We start from the raw sequence: 25,503 nt of genomic DNA, 5'->3' as shown, positions 1-25,503 counted from the left end.
GGATTTCCAGTCAGGATTAAGACCGTATCATAGTACTGAGATCTCCTTAGAGTTACAAATTACCTACTCTTATCATCTGATCGTGGTTGTGGATCTCTCTATCAGTGCTATTGGATCTTAGCATTGCCTTCAACACTAATGACCACCACAACATTCTTTTGCATAGAATAGAAAACTTTGTTGGCATTAAAGGAAGTGCATTAGCATGGTTTAAATTATACTAATATGACCACCATCATGGAGGTATTATATCGATCACAAGTGCAGTATGGAGTACCTCAAGGGTCAGAGCCGTTACTCTTCATGCTTTACATGTTATCCTTGGGAGATATCATCAGAAAACACGGTTTTAGCTTTCACGGTAATGCTGATGATACTCCGATCTATATTTCTTCGCAGCCTGGCGAAACACACCAATTTGAAAATGCAATGGTTTAACACTTCAGTATTTGAACGAGTTCTTGTTACATTATAGTCCTCCACATCCACTGCGTTCTCAAAACTCTGGCAACTTGATAATACCTAGAATATCAAAGTCAACAGCGGGAGGAAGATCCTTTTCCTATTTAGAACCTAAACTCTGGTATAACCTACCTAACACTATTCAGGAAGCAGACACACTCTTGCAAATCTAGATTAAAGACCCATCTATTTAACTTTGCTTACAAATAACACAATAATACGCTTCTAATATCCAAATAAGGGGTGTGCGCAGGGCCGGCTCTAGCCCTTTGGTTGCCCTAGGCGAGACTGAGTTTTGCACCCCCCAAGCTGAGTATCCCTGGTTTCAGTGGTCTGTATTTCACTGGGACCTGGAATGCTAGATGTGGCCCCTTCACCTGCAACAGCCAGATCATTGGTCTTAAATTAAATTGTAACCATGTAGGTTAATTGTGAGGTACCGGAACAAAGCGGTGCAATTGATCAGGCACCCTTTTACAGAAGGAAGAGGTAACGGAGCACTCGCGCAATCATATTGGTGGACCAGTTTAAGTGATTAAGAGCGTGCATCAGTTGCTTTTATAGGGTTTGTAAGGTCATGAATAACATGGAAATGCCATGCATTTTAAAACAACAATTTCCAGGCCTAAAAACTTTTCTGAGGGGGACTATGTGTCACATGGTTTTAATAAATCTTGCAGCTTTCAAGTTTAGAATGAGGGAAATTCCTGCATTTATTCAACATAGCTTGTAGGTTTGAATAATAAAATAAATCCACACAACGTCTAAGATTAAATCAGTCATTTGAATCCATGAACTCTCTCAGAGCATGCTTCTCATCAACGCACCAGTGACCTGCACGCTGTGATACAAGACTCACTTGCATTTCAGGACAGCTGACAGAACTGTCGCTTGACTAATCAGGTCATTGTTGCATTGTCACAAATATGTATAATAATTTGCACACCTTTTTAAGAATTTTAATCCATTTGGTACCAGATTCGGCATCAGAGCAGATCTACTGGAGGATACACAACAGATGACGATTGTTAGGTTAAACGTTCAGAATACGATTCCATATAAGGTTAGTATAGCCTAGTTCAGCACTTTGCGAATGGACAGCGACTCAAGTAGCATGTAGTAGCCTCTCGCATTCTACGAGTTCAGTAGCCTACATTTTTGGGAAACGCGGCGCATTCATCATGGGCTGAGCGGCCACACCTGCACCCCATCAGGCACCAGCTTCATAAGCCTGGGAGATGCGCACAGAGGTGAGAAATGTCTGCAAAAGCTTGGCTAACCATAATCTTTCGTAGACAGCAGTGTGTGACCGCCAGCCCCACCACAAACGGAGATCACGGACCCACATAGCACAGCACACGGAAGGAGAGGAGAGAGAGAGAGAGTGGCCGAGCACTGAGCACCAATCCCTAACATTGGTCATTTCTCCCATCACCATATCAATAAAAATACACACTTCTGGGAACTTACCTGCATCCTCGTGTCGTGTGCTTCTTCACCCCGTCACAGTGGTGGATAATGCGGGCATTAGAGTGAAGAAATCACCAACAGCGATCCCTCCACATTGAGTTTCGCCCTTTCTAGGTCGGTCCAGTTGTTTTTTGGGGTTTTGTTTGGCTCACGCATCCTCTCTGTTTCCCCAGGTGGCGCTCCTCCCCCCAAGATGGAATAACTGCTGAAGCACCTCACCGAAGTGAGCATCCGCCAGCAAAAGATCATGGAGCATATGGCCTCCCGACAGGCGGTATCCGAACTCGTGCTCGCCACGCTCCACACCGTGGCTGGCCAGCGAACTCCGCTACCTGACCCCCATGCCCAAGCTGCACAGTTGATCCCGAGGATGAGGATGTTCCTCCAAATGTTCGAAACCATCGCATCCCGGGAGGCGTGGCCCAGGGACGAGTTGGCGCGGATTGTGGCACCGCTTTTGATGGGAGAGGCGTTACAGTACTTTGTACTGTTTCCTACGAGGAGCTGAAGAAGGATGGGTTGGGCTATAGCCGATTAGCTCCACCCAACCCGTGGCAGCCATTCCGTGCTCAAGCCGCCGACCCGACCTCTCTCGCCTTGCCCAACACTGGCTACTGGCTGGGGGTCCCACCGCACAACAGGTGTAGTGGTCGACCGCCTTCTCCGAGCCCTTCCCCACTCTCTATGTCAGGCAGCCAGCATGCGGAACCCGACCAACATCGACGAGCTGGTGGAGGCCATCGAGCAGGTGGAGGTCGCCCAACACCGAGAGGTTGGGGACCGAGCGCCGCCTTTTCCCTGAAGGGTGGTCCAGGAGTGACGCACGCCGCAGGGCAATAAACGACCAGTGAGCAGGACGGTTGTTCCCGGCCCGCAAGATGGCAGGCTTGGCTGGCAGGCTGCACTGTACATGCAAAAACCCCAGAGAAGGCAACACGGGCACAAGTGAGGTAAATGGCCACCCGTTCCTCGCCCTCCGAAACCAAAGTGCGGCTGCCAATCACCTGCGTGCACAGCGACACAAGGGAAGTTCCGGCGTGCCGCATTACCATCACAGCGCCATTCAGCGCCTGGTTGGTAGAAGTCGGGATTGTTAGGGATCTGCCAGTTCCGGTCCTCCTCGGGAGGGGCTGGCCGGATTTTCGATTTTCAACCACCTACTCGCCCACCCATGTCCTCATTTTTCAAAACGCTAATAAACCATACAGAATTTGTTTTTTTGTGAAAGTAAAAATGCACATGGTTAGGTGTAGGGTTGGTGTAGGGCCATAGAATATACAGTTTGTACAGTATAAAAACAATTACGCCTATGGGATGTCCCCACTTTTCACAAAAACAAACGTGTGTGTGTGTGTGTGTGTGTGTGTGTGCGTACATGTTTTTGTGACATATCAGGACACAACTTAGTATAATGACATGGGTATGACAGGTATTACAAGGAGAAGGTGACTTATGAGGACATAACCAATGTCCTCATTTTTCAAAATGCTTATAAACCATACAGAATTTGTTGTTTTGTGAAAGTAAAAATGCACATGGTTAGGTGTAGGGTTGGTGTAGGGCCAAAGAATATACAGTTTGTACAGTATAAAAACCATTACGCCTATGGGATGTCCCCACTTTTCACAAAAACAAACGTGTGTGTGTGTGTGTATGCATGTTATATGTATATTTTTATGCCCCACAAAATAATGAATGGCATATGGATTTAAAACAGCATGCATGTGAGATTTTTTTTTTATTTAGGTGAACTACGACTTTAAATAAATCCTGTAAAATCCATAAAATAACACCTGATTGACCAACCACTGAAAACCGGCAGGTACATTTTGAATTTCCCTAATCCAAAGTTTAAAGTAATTTAATATGTATTTAATATGTTTAATAGTGCTGACATTTCTATAAATATTACTGGTATTTTTTCCAGAGCCATTTGTTATTCGAGCTAGTATCACTTTTAAATTAATCTAAAAACTAAAAGTGTTACATGTTGCTTGCATGTGCTTTCCTGCTTGGTATCATTTATTAAATTCCTGCACTTAGATCCATGTTTCTGTCTGCCTTCTCTGCCTGCTACACTGCAATAAGAACTGCTAAAGAAAACATTTTTCTCATGATAAAAGTGACTGTTTTTACAGCGTGGTAAATTTGTCCCAGTGGTTATCAAGCTTTACATATTCAGTGATAAGAACTGAGTTTGACGCATGAGGAAGTGAATGTATTTGCATATTGTTTGGCCTGTGCTGAAGCATCCATCAGCAAAGGACACACCACTGCTTTGCTGTCCTTATAATCTGAATGATGATTAAGACTATATTTGAAGAGTAATATGGTATGCAAAACTATCATGCCTGTAATGCCTAATAAAGCAATGTTTGTGAGCACAGCGCTGCTTTGTGTACAGTGATAACCACTATTTTACCGCTCCAAAATAGGCACCTAGTGGCAAAGAACGAATTAGCATTTTCATTCAGACCAACGTGAAAAGACCAACAAGTAGGTAGGCAATATGCTAATGTTTTAGTTGATGTTAACATGAAACAGCTTGGGATTGTTTTAAAAACGTTTCAATGATTCAGAGCAAGTCATTTCTTTTGAGAGAATAACCTTTATACATGATGAACTTTCATATTTACAAGCTCTTGGTGCATAAAGAAGATCTGTAAAGTTACAATGACTAAAGTCTTAAAACCAAAGAGATATTCTTTATAAAAGTTAAGACTTCTTCTTGCCCTCCTAAAACGGCTTATTTAAACACGCCCCCACATGTCAACTAGTGATGGGTCATTCTTGAACAATTCGTTCATTTTGAATGATTTGAGCATACTGAACGAATCTTTAATGTGACTCGGACGAACTAGTCGTCTTGGGGAGTGATTCCTTCAGTCACGCCTGTGCAACTTCCTATGAGTCTTTTGGTTTTTAGAGTCATTCGTTCATTACATGACAGACCAATAAGCTTGAACCTATGCAGTCTGAGACGGAAAGAGACTAAATAATAATAGCCAACTTTTTATTACCTTTGTTACCACATTCAGTGTCATGGAAAATAATGATCATGACAGAAATTCACACATTTATAAACTGTAAGAAAAATAATAATAATAGTAATAACTATGCACCCATTTGTGAGGAAATTGATTAACTTTTCTGTTTCGTATAGCATTATAGTTTTGTATTGTTTGATATCCACTTTGACATGCCTAGAGATTAATCTGCCAGTCGTTTCTCACTCTTTGCAAGGACATTCTGGTGCTTCTGACTAACAGTCTGTAAGTAAATTTTTTTTTATATTTAAAGAATTTGTGAATGATGATTCAAACGTGAGTTCTGAAGAGTGCAGAGTAGCGCTTGTTGTTTGTAATTTCTCTGATCACAAATGCAGACATGGTTTTATGTGCAATACACAATGCAACGTGTTAAAAGACAGCATAAGTCATTATAATCAGTAATTATTTCCCCACTGGATGCAACAAATGTCTTGTTTGTAATGGGTTTTATTGTTTTTGTCTCATGCTGCTGGGAGACAGTATCATAGTGTGTTAAGGTACTTAACATTTCCATTACATGCTTGATCCAGTCACAACGCACTGGATAGCTGCCAAATCAGCGTACACCTCGCTTTTCAGAATGATGAGCTTTGTAAAAATCGATGTGTTTCAGAAAGGTGGAGCAAAGAGGAGCAACAATAAATGTACATTACGTGGAATTTTTTTTTTTTTTTTTTTACCTTAAAATCACATAAACTTGTGTATTTGGCATTACACCAAATACACTTTTTTTTTTTTTGCAACATCATATGACCCCTTTAAAACTTGCCAAGATGTTTTCATTCACTTAGAGCTGTGTTACACACTACATGAAAGGTAATTTTCAAAAAATCCTTAATGGGCCAATTTAATACCACCAGGGTGTAATTCACTGTGAGCTTACTTGGACAATTCACTATAAGTCTTTCTCTAACTATTGTTAAATTAGACATCCTTGTACATCAGGGTTTCTGAATGCCACAAAAAAACACCATCATACCACATAAAAACAGTAACATTCAGTCACTGAAGATTCCTTTATGAGAGTTCAAATGATAGAACCTTGACTTGTGAGATGTATGAAGTAAATATACATTTTATAAATTTTTACTACACTATATACTAGGGCTGTCAAAATTGCTCAAAAATGACGTTCGAATATTCCCTCTAAAAAATATACGAATTTTTGAACTATTCGAACATCTGGTTGCGCATGTTGTCAATGACGCGCATTACCTCAATAACAGGCCAAAATAATACAAAGAGACATAACTACTTGTATAGATAGTCTATTTAAGTTTAAACATATATGACAATGTATTACCTACACAAAAACAAGGAAATCAACTAATGGCTAAGACTGCAGACCTCACGCTCTCTCACCCTCACGTTTTCTGCGCATAATGGTTTAAATGAACAAACAAATTTTTGTGCATGCAATTTAAGGTCACGACTGTTGTCCCAAATATAGCAGGCTTCATTCAGTGATTGAAACAAATATTATTAATATTAATTGAAGTTTTACAGCATATAGAACTGGCATTGAATGCTCCGAGCGAGCTGTGCTGTGGTAAACATGGAACATTTCCTTTATATGAAACGATAAATAATCAAACCCCGGATCCATTGCTTGACAGAATTCCCCAAAGCGAGCCCCATCCGCGATACTGATCGGTCTCATGTCCTTACAAATGAACGATATTATTTTATCCGTAATGGCCTCTTGTCGTGTTGCAGACAAAGAGCTTACGGCGGGCGAAGTGTCAAGACGTGACTGTTTAGCTGGAGTTCCACACATTATGCCATGCTCATTTGGGTGCACATTTTTGAGATGTGACCTCATGTTGCTAGTGGTCTTAAATAGCTTGCATACAACTTTATCTCGCGGGTCAACAATTTTACCTCATTTTCTCTGCTGCGGTCGAGTTGGGCTCTGCACTTGCTGGCATCTTCCATGAAGACGCGTCAACTTGCAGACAACCACGCCTCTATTACCGCGGGCCTTTTTTTCCTCATTTTTTTTTTATTCGAATATTAATTTTCACCTTCGAAATTAGTTTTTTTAAAACTATTCGAATACATTTAGAATGTAAATGTTTAGAATATTCGTTGACAGCCCTACCATATACTATAGGTAGTGAGCCCAGCTGGGGCAATCTGGGCTTAATTTAAGGCACAATGGTGGTAGCCCTTGTGGCAACCAGTAAGTTAGTGCTTTAGATTATGTGGAAAATAATTAAATTTTTTTTTTTTTTTACCTTAAATCACATGAACGCATTCCATTACACCAAATTCACAAATTTGCTCCGTGTAGCTGTTTTTATTTTATTTTTCTCTAGAATCTTTATCTTACTATCACTCTCTGTTTTTTAAAGTGATAAAATATAACTTAATTCACACCATATTTCTGATATTATCGATCAGTCTTATCAGATTAATGTTGATCGTTCACTTTTATTTTATATCCGTGAGTGCAATACACCTGCAAAGCGTTATCACTCCTTAGCTTGTCATTAGTGTTTTCATTCGAACCTATCGCTGTTTTCTTTTCTCCTCTCCTCTCTCTCGCTCCAGTTTTTCACAAGTTCATCAAACAACTGTGGTAAGAATATTTCATCAAGTACAGTGAGTAATGGCTTCTCCTTCTATTGTTATTTGCACCTCTTGTCACATGTACAGTTTATCTATCTCTGTCACAGATGATGGATTTACATGTGATAAATGCAGGGAAATAGTTAGGCTGACAGAGAAGATTTCAGAATTAGAGACTCAGGGATTCCTGTACATTGTTCGGTTCTGGCAACAGAGCCCCTGCAGCAGGGTAACTGGGTGACAGTGAGGCAGTGTAGTTGTGGGTCAAAACACTGCTCTTCTGTTCCGATCAAAACATTAAACAGGTTCCCCCCACTCAGTGATGCACCCACTGAGAAACCTGATGAAAGTGCTCTAGTTATTGGTGATTCTATTGTACGGAACGTGAATATAGAGACCCCAGCCACCATAGTCAAATGTTTACCAGGAGCCAGAGCGCCTGACATCTTGGCTAATTTAAAAGTGCTGGCTAATGCTAAACGTAAATACAGTAAGATTGTTAATCATGCCGGCGCTAATAACTTCGCCAGTCGGAGATCACTAAAAATAACATTAAAGAGGTGTGTGAAATTGCAAGCATGTTGTCAGACACTGTAATAAGCTCTGGTCCCCTCCCTGCTTACCGTGGTGACGAGATGAATAGCAGATTGTCATCACTCAATGGCTGGAATGTCTAAGTGGTGCCCACAGAATAACATAGGTTTCATAGACAATTGGACAAGCTTTTGGGGCAGACTTGACCTGTTGAAAAGAGATCCACTCTTCTCTCTATAGGCACCACTCTTCTCTCTATAAATATGGCAAATAGTCTTAGTGTTTATACTTGACTAACTGGGGCCCAGGTCAGGAAGCAGACAGACTGGCTAAACGACCGTCTGATAGCTGCCTCACGTCACAGAGGTCAGCTAATTCTCAGCACATAGAGACTCTTTCACCTAGATATCACACTATAGAGACTGTGTCTGTTCCCTGAACTAGAAAATACAAAAAACGTCCAAACCAAGTTAAGATTAACAATTTAATTGAGGTTCAACAAATAAAAAACAGATGCAATACAGATAAACAAATGATAAAGCTTGGCATATTTAATTTCTACGAAAACACTTTTTGTAAATAATATGATCACTGATCATAATCTAGATGTGCTCTGTTTGACCGAAACTTGGCTAAAACCTTATGTTTACATTATTTTAAATGAGTCCACCTCACCAAGATTACTGTTATAAACATGAGCAAAGGCAAAGGGGGAGGGTTTGCTTCAATTTATAACAACGTTTTCAGGATTTCTCAGAGGGCAGGCTTCAAGTATAACTCGTTTGTAATGGTGCTTCATATAACATTATTTAGAGAAACAAATGTTAATGATAAATCCCGTTATGTTTGTACTGGCTACTGTATACATGCCACCAGGGCACATACAGACTTTATTAAAAAGTTTGGTGATTTTACATCCGAGTTAGTTCAGGCTGCATATAATGTTTTAATAGTTGGTGATTTTAATATCCATGTTGATAATGAAAAAGATGCATTGGGATCAGCATTTATAGACATTCTGAACTATATTGGGGTTAGACAACACGTTTCAGGACCTACTCATTGTCGAAATCATACTCTAGATTTAATACTGTCACATGGAATTGATGTTGATGGTGTTGAAATTATGCAGCCAAGTGATGATATCTTAGATCATTATTTAGTTTTGTGCAAACTTCATATAGCCAAAATTGTAAATGCTACTTCTTGTTACAAGTATGGACTCTCTTTTCTAGCATTTTAAATACAGTTGCTCCTTTACGCCTAAGGAAGGTTAAAGAAACCAGTATGACACCATGGCATAATGAGCATACTCGCACCCTAAAGAGAGCAGCCCGAAAAATGGAGCGCAGCTGGAGGAAAACAAAACTAGAGGTTATTTCGTTTTGCTTGGCATTAAAGTAACCTACCTTACAGAAAATCCCCCTTTTCTGTCCAAGATACTAGAAAAGGTGATATTCTCACAATTATATTCCTTCTTAGAGAAAAATGATATATGTGAGGATTTCCAGTCAGGATTTAGACTGTATCATAGTACTGAGACTTCTGTCCTTAGAGTTACAAATGATCTGCTCTTATCATCTGATTGTGGTTGTATCTCTCTATTAGTTTTATTGGATCTTAGTGCTGCGTTTGACACATTTGACCACAACATTCTTTTGCATAGACTTGAAGACTTTGTTGGCATTAATGGAATTGCATTAGCATGGTTTAAATCGTACTCATATGACCGCCATCAGTTCGTATCAGTGAATGAAGATGTATCATATTGATCACAAGTGCAGTATGGAGTTCCTCTAGGCTCAGTACTAGGGCCGCTACTCTTCACGCTTTATATGTTACCCTTGGGAGATATCATCAGGAAACATGGTGTTAGCTTTCACTGTTATGCTCAGCTCTATATTTCTCAGCTCTATATACTCAGCTATATATACTCTATATACTCAGCTCTATATACTCAGCTCTATATTTCTTTGCGGCCCGGTGAAACACACCAATTTGAAAAACTAATGGAACCAGAAAGCAGGAAGTATGACCATATTAGCCCGGTCCTGTCAACACTGCACTGGCTCCCTATCAAACATCGTATAGATTTAAAAATATTGATTACTACTTAAAAAGCCCTGAATGGTTTAGCACCTCAGTATTTGAATGAGCTCATTTTACATTATAATCCTCTACATCAGCTACATTCTCAAATCTCAGGCAATTTGATAATTAATAATACCTAGAATATCAAAATCAACTGCGGGCGGCAGATCCTTTTCCTATTTGGCGCCTAAACTCTGGAATAACCTACCTAACATTGTTCGGGCGGCAGACACACTCTTGCAGTTTAAATCTATATTTAAGACCCATCTCTTTAACCTGGCTTACACATAACATACTAATATGCTTTTAATATCCAAATTCATTAAAGGATTTTTAGGCTACATTAATTAGGTAAGCCAGAACCGGGAACACTTCCCATAACACCCGATGTACTTACTACATCATTAGAAGATTGGCATCTACGCTAATATTAGTCTGTTTCTCTCTTATTCCAAGTTCACCGTAGCCACCAGATCCAGTACGTATCCAGACCAGATGGTGGATCATGGTGAAAGGACCTCTACAGCCCTGAAAGACAGTGGAAACCAGGACAACTAGAGCCCCAAATACAGATCCCCTGTAAATACCTTGTCTCAAAGGACCACCAGGACAAGACCACAGGAAACATATGATTCTTCTGCACAATCTGACTTTGCTGCAGCCTGGAATTGAACTACTGGTTTCGTCTGGTCAGAGGAGAACTGGCCCCCCAACTGAGCCTGGTTTATCCCAAGGTTTTTTTCTCCATTCTGTCACCGATGGAGTTTCTGTTCCTTGCCGCTGTCGCCTCTGGCTTAGTTGGGGTCACTTCATCTACAGCGATATTGTTGACTTGATTGGAAATAAATGCACAGACACTATTAAAACAGAACAGAGATGACATGACTGAATTCAATGATGAACTGCATTTAACTATCATTTTGCAATATTGACACCTAATGAATTGTTCTCCTAATTAATGTTGTTCAGTTGCTTTGACGCAATGTATTTTGTTTAAAGCGCTATATAAATAAAGGTGACTTGACTTGACTTAAGTATATCAGCATGATGTATATCTTGTGGCCACGACATATTATGTTCCCACAAGTTATAATGTCGTGGCCACAACAAAACTAAATGAACTAACCATGTCAGTTCCTGGGCATAGTTCAAATCACATGGCTGTGAGTGTGATATAATTTTTTTTTACAACAGCCCGACAACAAGGTTATGTAAATAAATAAGAAGCATCTCGAGCCGATCTCAGATGCTTTTCTATGTGATGTAACACAGGCAGGCCCCACCCATGATAGATTGATTGACAGTGGCATTTCAGCACAGACTGGACTGGTGTCTTAGCTTAGACCCACCCTATCATCAGTCCACCATTGTTTGGCCACTGGAGAAGATGTAGACAAGAACTTCTCCTAAGCGACTGACATAGCAGTTGTTATTTACTCCTGACATCTGAGGAGCCGGATCTACCTAAATGTGTTTGCATGAATCATTTGTGAACCAGCTTCACCAACAGAAGAATTGAGTATAAGGTTTTATAATTAATCTTTGCAAATTGCCTTTCCTAATAATGTGCTAATTAGAAAGTTCCCCTATGAATAAACAGTCACTCAGAGACCGGCTCGGAAGAGAGAGGGCCGGGACAACAGAGCTTATTTGCATGTAAAGAAAAATGCTACAAAACGTCTCTCTCTGAAAAGAGCTGTTTTTGACAGGGTTAAAAGTGTGTTTTATGCTACCAGTGAGAAATTTTAACCAAACTATGTTAAAGACTTTTCATTAAGACCCTAAAGAATCACATCAACTTGTGGAAAATGGGCATCCAATGACACTTTTAAAAATTGTGAACACACACACAAAGATATGTACAGTTTAATAAAAAAAATAAATAATATTAATAATAAATGGCATAAAAATTTAATTTGCCATTAATTTGCTAGGAGCTAGTTTAGACACCCCTGGCATAGAACATTATGAGAGGAATCGACTGCGAGTATGATTAACTGCATCTTATTAAGCATTTGTTCTTCAGGTCAATCTCATATTCATAATAAAACATTAGTTTGAATGTCCAATTGATATCTTTGTTGTAGTATCCTTTCAAAGGTTATGGGGATTTCTCACTGGTCAATGCGTTTGTTGGTTGGTTGGTTGGTCTAAAAATGTAAAAGTTATGAAACTTTGCCCTCAGCCAAAACCATTTGCTTTGGAACAAACAATTGATTAATCAGAACAAAGACTGCCTGTTATCCATATACCCAAAACAAATTCTATCTCATGTTTAACTTCTATAGAGTCAGTCAACTGAAAATTCCAGAAGAACTGGCTAAGGTAAAAGGCTTGTTTTTGGCTTGGTACATGATTGGACACACACACATACACACACACACACACACACACAAACACACACTCACACATATGTATATATAGGTTTTACCTTCAAATGTCAATATATATTACAAAATGCACTTTGTGGCTTGTTTTTTTCCAGTCTAAAATAAATATATTTTCTGTAAAGACTAAATATAGTATAGATAAAATTACAATAAATTATATATGTGTAATGTATAAAGAGTACAAGTGCATGCACATATTTAGAATGGAATTGTAAAATAATAATAATAATAATAAACTTTAAGGGAATACAGTGTTACTGAAACTTATTTAAATGTTAAATGTTATGTAATGTATATGTTATGTATCAAATCTACATTTTTGTTTTTTGTTGTCAACCCAATTCCAAAACTTCCCAAACTTTCTTACCTTTGTGAACAATCTCTGCCACAGCAAGTTGATAGTCCCGGGGCTCCTGCTCGCTGGAGATTTGGAGACACTGCTCTCTCTTTAGTGGAACCAGCTCTAGCAGAGGATCCAAGCTTTCCACTCCACATAAGAGAATCACCACACTTGTCTCTGGTCGTAATACACGATTCAGAAAGTACCGCCGGAGCTGGCATAGCCCCTCCAGCATGCCACGCGACAGGATAAGCAGCTTACATTTGTATCCACTAAGTCGCAGGAAGTCATCCTGGCGACTTGTCACCAAAGCAATATCATAACAACAGATGCCAGCCTCAGGAATTGGCCCTACCAGATGGAAGTGCAGGTATGATGCCCACTGCTCGGCCTCTGCCTCATAGATGATCAGGAGATCTTCAGCTAAAAATGGTAAATTTCAATAATTTTACCATTTTTGTTACATATGTAAAGAAATATTCAATTAAATTCTAAGTTTATTTTTTACTTGTTTTTATGTAAAATATACCATCATATTGGGATTTCTGTTCAACTTAGTGGTGTACTATAGCCTACTTTTTCCGAGACAAAACTTCAGTGCATAACTCATCCCACACTGTTTGTCACATTGTAATGAACAGTTTGTCAAATTCTTATAGAGGAGAGGTCTGGTATCACTTGGGGCCCATAGTGCCCATATTGAAACAAGGATGGGCTCATTTAATTCAGTCAACCAAGCACTCTGGAAGTATCACACTGGCAGCTTGGCATCTTGCCAAACCCTAGCAACTGTATAGCAAAAATGTACAAGCCATATCTCATCAACAAGCTTTGGGTGACATGGGTGTTGGCTCAATTGTAAACGCTCAGAACAACCTATTAACTGCCCAGTGCCAAGTGTTGCCATGGAAAGGACCACTTACATTTTGTTTTACATTTCTTCCTATTTTTTTTTTTCTTCTGAATTTTTTTAAAGTTAAAATAACTTCATTTAGTTTCTGTTATATAAATATTATTATAATATATGATATATTATTTAACTATGAGCCATTTTGTAACTCACTTAGACATTTAAGATAGAGTTAGATTCCACGGTTTTAATATAATAACATTTAAGATGTAATCAACTTTTAAAATTTACTTATATGCAAACTGCACTTAGATTTGGGAATGCGTAGTGAAGCTGTTTAATTTGAACTATTTATACTTGGTTTCAGCTATATCAAAATTTACAAATATCTTCAGTTAAAGCAAACGTCACATTTATTCTTTAGTTGTACAAAACATCTTGTGAGTAAACATTTACAACATATTTTTTTTAAGTTTCAGTGGCAAATTAACTGAACAACTAAGTTAAAGACTCAAAACTAAAAGAAACAAAGGTAAACTTACATGAATTGCTCATGTCTCTGTCTCTCTACTGATGTGTGCTGCTATGTACTGACAGGGAAGATGTTTGATCAGACAACAGCACTTTGTACACTCTGACCAATCTCTCCACGGTCTACTAGTTTCCGTGTCATGGAGGCACCAGTGTCTGAATGGTGAATATTTCCCTTTACATGCATATTTATTTAAATATGGGAAGTGAAGTTTAAGAAGTTATATTTTAATATTTTATAGAGCTTTGGAAAAAAAGTTTAATGATAGACGGAAAGAAGGGGTGGGGGGGGTTGTCTTGTGGGCTTTTTGCAGACAATTGGTGTGTCCCAAACTTAAGCGCATGGACTCCGAAGTGCGGATGTGAAGTGTGATTGTGTCACAGCATCACGGCGTAAACTGTCCCAAAGCAGATAATGTCTAATATGGTGAGAAGTTTCACTCTCACTACACTTCCGGCTTCTGAACTGGTTGCAGTTCCACTCTGATTCCATATGAGGGCGCTCACAGGACGAGTGCAGAATGAATGGAGGTCAATGGCGGTATACCCCTCAAAATACACTTTTCTCAGGATATAATTTTTTTGTCTAGTAATTTGAATGTTGTATTCGAAAGGAGATGCAAAGAAATTACACATTGCAAAAAGTGTTTTCGTAGAAAGGGATCTGATACTCAATAAGCCAAGCTTTATCATTTGTTTATCCATATTGCTTCTGTTTTGTATTTGTTGAACCTCAATTAAATTGTCAATCTTAACTTGGCTTGGACATTTTTTGCCATTTCTAGTTTGGGGAACAGACACAGTCTCTATAGTGTGATATCTAGGTGAAAGAGTCTCTATGTGCTGAGAATTAACTGACCTCTGTGATGGGAGGCAGCTAGCAGACGGTCGGTTTAGCCAGTCTGTCTGCTTCCTGACCTGGGCCCCAGTTAGTCAAGTATAAACACTAAGACTATTTGCCATATTTCTAGAGAGAAGAGTGACGCCACCCCAGGAGGGATGAAGACCATCTCTTTTCAACAGATCAGGTCTGCCCCAAAAGCTGGTCCAATTATCTATGAAACCTATGTTATTCTGTGGGCACCACTTAGACATCCAGCCATTGAGTGATGACAATCTGCTATGTTTAACACCGGGATCACACCACTTACAGTGCCACCGGACCAGTTCTAAGTTCTAAGGAGTGGGGAGCAAAAAAAAATAAAAATAATAATAATTACACCAGAGACCGTTGCTTTAAATACAAAAGGCCGGCAATTGACTGAATGCAAAACACACATAGAATATACAGTAAACAAACAAACAGCAAAAAAAAATAATAAATAAAATAAAATAAAATAACCTGCAGATTCTTCGTATTGAGGTAAGTATAATAAATGAAAATGTATTTCACTTTCTTTTTGTTCTTTAGTTCACCTAAGTTATTTAGTCAGGCTAATCTAAGTTAGACCGGTCTTTTCCTAGGTTGAACTTATTTTAGAATTCCTATTTTTTCCTGAGTTAACTCTTTTTCCCTTTCTTTTACAGGTAAGAAAATACCTTCAGTTTACACAAACAAATCAAAGTGGACCACAAGCATTTCAAATCACATTCAAACATATGAACTCAATATGAAAATAAAAGTATGACACTTTAACATAAGTTCAAGTCCAAATGTGGGTTCAATTATTCAGTTCAATGAAAAGTTTCCGTTCGATTCAGTCCAAAAATAATAGTTCAATCGGTTTCCAGTTCAATTCAAAATCAATTCCTGATTCTCCTACCACTCTGGCAGCGAGCTACCATCATAGACAGTAAAAGAAATGGACACAGCGACCCCATTGGAACTCAATTGAGACAAGTGAAGCCCATTTTTGCCCATTCTGTTTCTGACGCGCAGACTCAAATGAAGCTTGACGACGTCAGCAACCTGTCTGACAGATGTAAATCTTCTAAGTGGCTGTGCGTGCAAACTGCCACCGTTAATCTTGCAGAGACGGCGAGCTTGAGCGGGGAGTTCTTTGTCGTGAGTGAGCAGGAGTAAGTATTCTGATTAATTATTTTGTATAGTCTTTTAAAATGTAATGCCAGTACGCCATATTAAGTTAATTGCCTGCGAGCTTCTCCTCCTGTCTGTACGGTAATGCGATAGAGAGACGAGTGGTTATGACGCAATTGTTAGCCTATTTTTTACAAAAACTGTTTATACGGGGCCATAATGTAACAAAGAAGGTAATGGAGCCCTTTATACATTGTCGTGTATCTTTAGAAATAAATAATGGACAAACGGAGTCTTTAAACGCCTCAGATGTAAAGATATTCGCTGTCAAAGTGACGCCCAAAATGAATGGGAGTCAATGGGAATGCTAACGCAAGTGAAGTTCTGCTAAAAGATGGCAGCCCCCACCCGACTTCAACTTCCGGTCGAGTTCCTTGCCCCCTGGCTACCATATACAGGAGATTTCCTCACTGATGCGATGGAGAAGATGAGTTGAAAGTCTGGGTCTGGCTCGCCATCTTGAATCCCGTCTGTGCATGTGCATACGTGCAAACAGCAGACCAATCTTCGCTCCGACCAAGCTTCAAACCAAGCAGAAAAACCTGACCTGTGTAACAAGTCATAAACACAATAAATCTCTTTTTAAATCCTCAAATTAAACAAATGAATGTTTCAGTCTCTGAGTTGTAACGTTACTGCTACGGTGCTTTTTCACATCAAAAATGGTGGCGGAGCGATTTCTTTTAACTCACGGCTCCATTCCTCACACAACTACCATACACATCTCTCATTTACAAAGCATACATTCACATTTATAACATTCAGAGTTTCCATAACCCTAAAATATTAACTGGTAAACAGTTTATGACCAAACATTTCTATGTAAACAGCTACGTTTTAACGTTAGCTCTCCGCCGGAGAAACAATTGGAAAGAAAAAAAAAGTACCTCATGGCAAAATGTGAGAAAACAACTGAAAAACTCACCAAAACTGGTGTGGCTTAGTTCCCATAAAATCCCTGTCAGTTCCCGACCAGGCAAGTTATGTTTTTTCAACAACAAAATCAACTTTTTCACTCTTTTCTCTGCTTATTAAACACAGCTCATTCTCTCCGATTTCTCCTCTGCTGCAACGTCACTGAAGTGCTGTATCTAGCGTCACTAGTCCCTTAAAGGGGCAGTGACATGAATTTTCTGTCGGTATACTTTTAATCTTAACATTAAATTGTCGTATTAATATTTTTAATTAACTACATTTAATTAACTTTAATTAGCATTTTAATTATGTCATATTTTAACATGGGTTACATCCTCCCCTCTTTACGTAATGCACGTCCCTGTGCATTCTGAATCTATACTGTCATAACACTAGGGGGTTTTGGAAAGCTAGGCTCTTTAAGGGAATCTGTAAACACATCACTCAAGGTTTGAAATAAGGACTGAACTATTGTAACCAACAGGTTCCCTAGCTCAGGGTAAGTCAGTCTTTTAGTTGCTTTTCTCTCTCTGATAGGTCTTCTAGAACAGTCACCTTGTGCCTGGATGTCAGTTTGTTCCATAACACTTGTGTTTTCTATGCCCTCCTGAACAGGTTGAGTAGAAAGATGGACATTATCCAGGTCTTCCTCAGGTAGGTTTTCAGTTTCCTGTTCAGCGGTTGTGCTGCTTTCTTCAGTGTCAGGTAAGTCATTATTTCCAGGATCAGGTAAGTCACAGTCTGCAGGATCAGGTAAGTTCATATCACAAGTCTCTACTGGAACATCCTCAGGAAAAGCTTTGGCTATGTCTGAAGGATCTTGCTTAACAGCAGCAAACTTTTTGGAGGGTTCCGGTTCAATCCTTTCTGGTAAGTGTTCTATGGGTTCAGGGATCGGGTCAAAACCCAGTATTTCCACTCTTAGGTTTCTGTGTCTATCATAGTGATTCATCCCCATCAGCTCCATCTGAAATGTCATTTTTAGGATGTTGTCAAGTTCTTGGTCTTCTCACTGCCATTGATGGGTAAGTTTCACTTTCGATCAAGGTCACAGGAAGGAAACCGCACGGTAGCAGGAGGTCACGATGAAGAGTTCTTTGTGGACCATCTCTTGTCTCAGGCCTCACAACATATACTGGGACATCTCCAAATTGTCTCTGGACAACATACACATCGGATTCCCACCTGTCGGCTAGCTTGTGCTTGCCTCTAAGGCGGACGTTTCGATCCAAGACTCTGTCGCCTTCCTTCAAGGTGGAGTCAACAACATGCTTGTCAAACCTCGCTTTGTTGCGACTGGCTGTCTTTTTAGCATTCTCAGTTGCTATTTTGTAACTGTCTTCAAGTTGAGATTTCAGGTTGCGAACATATTGCGAGTGTGAGCCTGGATGGTGATTGACTGGTAGGCCAAAGGCTAGGTCAACTGGCAATCTTGGCTGACGCCCGAACATTAACTTGTAAGGTGTAAAACCAGTTGTCTCATTTTCAGTACAATTATAAGCGCGTACTAATGGTTTGACGTAATCCCGCCAGTGACTCTTTTTCTGATTCTTGAGGGTCCCCAACATGTTGAGCAGGGTCTTGTTGAAACGTTCTACAGGATTCCCTCTCGGATGGTAAGGGGTGGTTCTTATCTTTTGAGTGCCAATAAGCTCACACAGTTCTTTTATTGTTCGGGACTCAAAGTCGGGACCTTGGTCACTGTGGAGTTTTTCAGGGATGCCATAATGGATGAAAAAGTGGTCCCACAGGCTCTTGGCCACTGTCTTGGCTTTCTGATTCGGGGTGGGGACGGCCACTGCATATTTTGTAAAATGGTCGGTAATGACCAGAATGTCTTTGGTGTTACTGGAGTCCGGCTCCACACTGAGAAAATCCATGCACACAAGTTCGAGTGGTCTTGTAGCGATGATGTTGATGAGTGGTGCGGCTTTCTCGGGCATAGTCTTACGTCGTATGCAGCGGTTGCAGGTTTTGACCTTAGTTTCCACCTCGGCTGACATTTTGGGCCAATAGAAACGCTTCCGGACGAGATCTAGGGTGCGCTCTGCACCCATGTGGCCCATGTCGTCATGGAGACTCTTGAGGACTAAGGATCTCAGGACTTCGGGGAGCAATAGCTGGTAGTGAGTCTGAGCACCCTCTTGCCGCTTGCGATACAAGACACCATCTAAGACTATAAGTTTGTCCCACTCTCTTAATAAGAGACCAAGCTCAGGAAGTTCCTTCCTCAAGGATGGTGGGGGTTTCGCTTTTAACTCCACTTGCCTGAGTACTTCACGGATACAGGGATCAGCATTTTGCTTATCTCTTAACTTAGCTGGTGTCCGTGAGGGGGAGCCTTTGGATGGTGGGCAAGTGACACAACCAAGGTGGTGTTGGGTGATGCTTCCCCAGAGTGATTGTTGACCACTTGGCGAACCAAATGCTTCTCACAGATAGCTTTGATTGTGTTTTCGTCTAGGTGTGCATAATCAGCCTCTGACAAGTGTCTTTTTGTGAATTGTTGTATCCTCTCCAACTCTTTTTGCGATGATATGTCATCAGGTAATCTGCCGTGGGGACGCCTGGACAGCCAGTCTGCGTCTTGATTTTGCTTACCGGCTCTGTATTGTAGCTGGAAATCAAATGTCGACAGAGCGGCTAACCATCTATAACTTGTGACGTCGAGCTTAGCAGAGGTAAGAATATAAGTTAATGGATTGCTATCGGTGACAGCAAGGAATGTATTCCCGTATAGGTAATCCTGGAATTTCTCTGTCACTGCCCATTTAAGGGCAAGGAATTCTAATTTGTGCGCAGGATACCTGGACTCACATTTCGACAGACCTCGACTTGCATAGGCAACAACTCGCTTCTGTCCCTCTTGCTCCTGGTAAAGGGCAGCACCAAGTCCCGAGGTGCTCGCATCTGTGTGTAATATGTAGGGGAGCTTGGGATCAGCAAACCCGAGGATGGGTGCTGTTGTCAGTTTTTCAATTATGGTGTCGAACGCTGCCTGACAAGCAGGCGTCCATCTGTCACCAAAGAGGTCCTTTGGGTTGTAGTATTTCTCACGGTTCTCTGTGGTTTTACTGTGCTTTCTCAGTGGCAGATAGCCAGCAGTGAGCTCGTTGAGTGGCTTCACAATCTGTGAGTAGTCTTTTCATCAAGAAAAACTAGGGCTTGCTTCAAGTTCAACTCTCCCATACAGCGCTCCATAAGCCTCTGGAATGTGCTAGGGGCGTTAGTTATCCCCTGAGGCATCCTGTTGAACTCGAATAATCCTAGTGGGCAGACGAATGCGGTTTTTGTTTGTCTGCTTCCTCCATCTCTATTTGATAGAATCCTGATTTAAGATCGAGCACTGAGAACCACCTGGACCCAGTCAACGCCGAGAATGACTCCTCAAGATCAGGTAAGGCATATGAATCTTTTACTGTTTGGGCGTTCAACTTTCTGTAGTCTATGCAGAGTCTGACGTCGCCATTCTTTTTCCTGACGACAACAATCGGCGAGGAGAAGGGTGATTCCGATTCACGGATGACTTCTGCATCCAGGAGTTGCTGGAGATGGTTACGCACAGCCTCTATATCTTGAGGGTGTATAGGTCTTGGTCTATGTTTGAATGTTGTCTCGTCATTGAGGGTTGTATGGTGTTTTATTTTGTCAGTGCGACCAAAATCAAGCTCGTGCAGTGCAAATACCTCCGGCATGGAACTTAATTTCTCAGTTATCCTCTCTTTCCACTCATTGGGTACAGGAGAGTCAGTGAAGTCAAGGTTGAGATTTAATTTTTGGTCAGGTTTTGTGGGAAGGTCTGGGTCAGGGTTCTTAATTGATTGAACGCTCTTGACAGCGTGTATCTCTGCTATGTGACTCATTCTTGAGCATGACTGGTATGCAGCGTGATAGTTTTGGTGTAAGGCTTACCAAGCTATCTGTCACCAGAATGCCACCTGGCAGGGAAGATGACTTTGATGACTCTACCATCACCCATTTTTCAACATCAGTTGTCCTGCGGCTCACTGATCCTTCAAGGACTTTGGTCTGTCCAGCTGCAATAGTCTCAAAGTCCCTACTATGAAGCCTCGCCTCTCCTAGACTGGAATCAACAGACTGCCTTTTCCTGATTTCAAGGGTCTTTAAGACAACTTTGTATCCGTAAGGAAGAGACTCAGTTCTGAGGTGCAATATCTGCATACTTTTCATAAAGAACATCCAAAGTATTTGTGCCTATAAGCACTGATGACAAGGTGGAGCGCATGTCAGGTACAACCAAAACTAGTGTGGGCACCTCAGTGTCCGCTCCAAGCAAGCTCTTTGGGAATCTGATGGTGGCCTCAACATAGCCAAGGTAAGGAACACTTTGACCGATGGCTCCTTCCACCTCAAGCAGGTCATTCAAGGAATTCATAGGTAAGTGAGACAGGTTTTCTAGATAGAAAGAGTTGGGGATCGTTGTTACTTGAGAGCCTGAATCCAACAGGCATCTGCAGTCTTTGTCATCTATGGTCACTTGTGCAGTGCACTTGGCTCCAATCAGCCCTTTTGGCAGGGTCACTGTCTGTTTTTGTGTGTGAGAGTACACACGGGCTCTGTGCAGCTTCTTTTTGGGACACTTTGTCTGTGTTCCAGTCCCCGTTTGTCCCACAACCGGAACTGGGTCTAGTTTAAATGATCAGGCTTTGAAGCGCCATTTGCCATATCCCATGCTAACTGCTTTTCTCTTAGCTGCTTCCTATTTTCAGCTACGAGAGATGGGTTCGGCTCATTTTCACACTGAGGCTTAATGTGTCCGTCCTCTCCACATCTAGAGCAATACCAGGGCTTTGGTCTATTGCTTGTGTTGTTGTTTACATCTCGGCTGTGGTGCAGCCTTTGAGATGCCGGAGTGATAGCTGTTTGGGGAGCTACTGGTTTGGCAGCTGATTTAGCCTTTCTACCATCTTTCTGTGTGATACGTGTGAGCTGGGACTGTAAATCAGCTATTTGTTTCTTTAGGTCTTGGATTTCGGACCTGTGATCAAGCGCTGGCTGAGATGGATTGCAGTCTTCTTCACTCTGCACATAAATACCTTGATAATAAGACGACACTCTTGGCTTTGCAATATTGAAGTGCCGTTTCATGCGGGATGCTTTGGAAGTATGCTTATCTTCTGCTGTGCGTAGTAGCAGGAGAAGTTCAGCAAAGGTAGGTGGGTTTTGTTTCTTTTGTTCTAGCTGGAGTTCAGCTATCAAGAGGTTGTCCCAGCAGCCTCTGACAAACTGTTTGAGAAGATGCCGGTCAAGGTGTTCAGCATCACCTGCAGCCGTTGTAGATAAGCTGAGGGTTTCTCACTGTTATCTTGCATTGTGTTAAGATACTTTGCGAAGAGGTCATCTCCGTCCTCGACAGTGCCAAAAGCGGAGTCCAAGATTTCCAAGTATGCTTTAAGAGGAGATTCAGGTGTCAGGTGCTTCACAATATCGATAGCAGGTGATAAGAGACTTTCAAGAAGCTTCCGTGACCTGTAAAGATCAGACTGTGTTGTGTCTTTAAGGAGAAGTTCCACATTGGAATGCCATGTCTCATAATCCACTTCATTGTTGGATCGTGGGAACCGCCCAGAGAAGGGTCTGAGTCTCAAAGAAGTATGCAATTACTTTTTGTATGTCAGGTGGGTTGACATCAGAACGTTTCAGAGCAGGCTGTGTCTTTTCTCTAGATGGTGGTGGAGACCAATGATGTTGAACATGCTGCCCCGTGGCCGTACTAAGTAGGGGGCTTACTTGTGCAGCGTTCTCAGGGCCATATTGCCCTGGAAAATCAGGTGAGTTCTGTTCTATATCTTCATCTTGGGTTTCGGATTGATCTAGATCGACACTCTCACTGATGATGGAGAGCTCTTCTCTGAGGACAGCTGTAAAGTCTTTGCCAGTATGTTTTGCAATATCCTTTAACTCTGAGAGGTAAGTCTGTGTAGCTGTTTTGCTAGCTACAGGTGTGTAGACACTGGCTAAGGCTCTAATGTGATAAGTGACATCAGTCTGGGTCTTACTGTTGAGTCTGTGTGGCAAAGAAGGTAAGAGAGACTGCATAGCTGTACCATATACATACTCTACTACAACCTGTTTTTCTGAAACTGGCTCAACGAAATCTACTGGAACTACCCTTTGAATGGAACCATATTGTTTAAGGAAATCGTATAGTTCCTCATCAGTTTCTGTACCAGCTATACCACTAACTATAACCGAGTTAGGGATTTTCACACTACTCCTTTGAATAACATCCATTATGAATCACTGGTAACAATACTATACGGCCTCTGGTTTCTAATTTTAAATGCTTTAAGCCACTCTTGGCTGGCTCGGCAAGTTTGTAACACCGGGATCACACCACTTACAGTGCCACCGGACCAGTTCTAGGTTCTAAGGAGTGGGGAGCAAAAAAAATAATAATAATAATAATTACACAAGAGACTGTTGCTTTAAATACAAAAGGCCGGCAATTTACTGAATGCAAAACACACATAGAATATACAGTAAACAAACAAACAGCAAAAAAAATAAAAATAAAATAAAATACCCTGCAGATTCTTCGTATTGAGGTAAGTATAATAAATGAAAATGTATTTCACTTTCTTTTTGTTCTTTAGTTCACCTAAGTTATTTAGTCAGGCTAATCTAAGTTAGACCGGTCTTTTCCTAGGTTGAACTTATTTTAGAATTCCTATTTTTTCCCGAGTTAACTCTTTTTCCCTTTTTTTTTACAGGTAAGAAAATACCTTCAGTTTACACAAACAAATCAAAGTGGACCACAAGCATTTCAAATCACATTCAAACAAATGAACTCAATATGAAAATAAAAGTATGACACTTTAACATAAGTTCAAGTCCAAATGTGGGTTCAATTATTCAGTTCAATGAAAAGTTTCAGTTCGATTCAGTCCAAAAATAATAGTTCAATCGGTTTCCAGTTCAATTCAAAATCAATTCCTGATTCTCCTACCACTCTGGCAGCGAGCTACCATATACAGGAGATTTCCTCAATGATGCGATGGAGAAGATGAGTTGAAAGTCTGGGTCTGGCTTGCCATCTTGAATCCCGTCTGTGCATGTGCATACGTGCAAACAGCAGACCAATCTTCGCTCCGACCAAGCTTCAAACCAAGCAGAAAAACCTGACCTGTGTAACAGGTCATAAACACAATAAATCTCTTTTTAAATCCTCAAATTACACAAATGAATGTTTCAGTCTCTGAGTTGTAACGTTACTGCTATGGTGCTTTTTCACATCAAAAATGGTGTAAATCTCTTTTAACTCATGGCTCCATTCCTCACACAACTACCATACACATCTCTCATTTACAAAGCATACATTCACATTTATAACATTCAGAGTTTCCATAACCCTTAAATATTAACTGGTAAAAAGTTTATGGCAAAGCATTTCTTTGTAAACAGCTACGTTTTAACGTTAGCTCTCCGCCGGAGAAACAGGAGGAAAGAAAAAAAAGTACCTCATGGCAAAATGTGAGAAAACAACTGAAAAACTCACCAAAACTGGTGTGGCTTAGTTCCCATAAAATCCCTGTCAGTTCCCGACCAGGTAAGTTGTTTTTTCAACAGCAAAATCAACTTTTTCACTCTTTTCTCTGCTTATTAAAAAGCTCATTTTCTCCGATTTCTCCTCTGCTAGCGTCACTAGTCCCTTAAAGGGGCAGTGACATGAATTTTCTGTCGGTAAACTTTTAATCTTAACATTAAATTGTCGTATTAATATTTTTAATTAGCTACATTTAATTAACTTTAATTAACATTTTAATTATTTATGTCATATTTTAACATGGGTTACATATGCATCTCGTCACCACGGTAAGCAGGGAGGGGACCAGAGAATATTACAGTGTCTGACATCGTGCTTGCAAGTTATTTTTAGTGATCTCCGACTGGCGAAGTCGAACATCATTAAAGCCGGCATGAATAACAATCTTACTGTATTTATGTTTAGATTTATGATTAGCCAGCACTTTTAAATTTGCCAAGATGTCAGGCGCTCTGGCTACCGGTAAACATTTGATTATGGTGGCTGGTGTCTCTATATTCACGTTCCGTAAAATAGAATCACCAATAACTTTCATCAGGTTTCTCAGTGGGTGCATCACTGAGTGGGAAGAACCTGTTTAATGTTTTGATCTGAACAGAAGAGCGGTGTTTTGACCCACGACTACGCTGCCTCACTGTCACCCAGTTGCCCAGTTGCCCTGCTGCAGGGGCTCTGTTGCCGGAACCGAACAATG

At 40.6% G+C, this 25,503-nt stretch overlaps 2 protein-coding genes across 2 annotated transcripts in view; both read right to left on the bottom strand.

The window, feature by feature from the left end:
* The window catches only part of LOC127984268 (B-cell scaffold protein with ankyrin repeats-like), a 73,896-nt gene extending 59,471 nt beyond the window's left edge, over positions 1 to 14,425 (bottom strand). The window contains exons 1-2 of the mRNA XM_052586837.1: positions 14,301 to 14,425; positions 12,936 to 13,331 (exon numbers count right to left, since the gene is read on the bottom strand). Coding sequence (XP_052442797.1) covers positions 12,936 to 13,331; positions 14,301 to 14,313 — 409 coding nt within the window. The 5' untranslated portion in view covers positions 14,314 to 14,425. The remainder of the gene's footprint in view (positions 1 to 12,935; positions 13,332 to 14,300) is intronic.
* Positions 14,426 to 22,458: 8,033 nt separating this feature from the next.
* Positions 22,459 to 25,503, bottom strand: part of LOC127983558 (adenylate cyclase type 1-like) — a 13,124-nt gene continuing 10,079 nt past the window's right edge. The window contains exons 4-5 of the mRNA XM_052585746.1: positions 22,994 to 23,270; positions 22,459 to 22,680 (exon numbers count right to left, since the gene is read on the bottom strand). Coding sequence (XP_052441706.1) covers positions 22,459 to 22,680; positions 22,994 to 23,270 — 499 coding nt within the window. The remainder of the gene's footprint in view (positions 22,681 to 22,993; positions 23,271 to 25,503) is intronic.

Source organism: Carassius gibelio, chromosome B20 (genome assembly GCF_023724105.1).
Source record: "Carassius gibelio isolate Cgi1373 ecotype wild population from Czech Republic chromosome B20, carGib1.2-hapl.c, whole genome shotgun sequence".
Taxonomy (NCBI): Eukaryota; Metazoa; Chordata; class Actinopteri; order Cypriniformes; family Cyprinidae; genus Carassius; species Carassius gibelio.
Note: the sequence above shows the minus strand (reverse complement) of the source record. Positions and strands in the feature narration are given on the sequence as shown.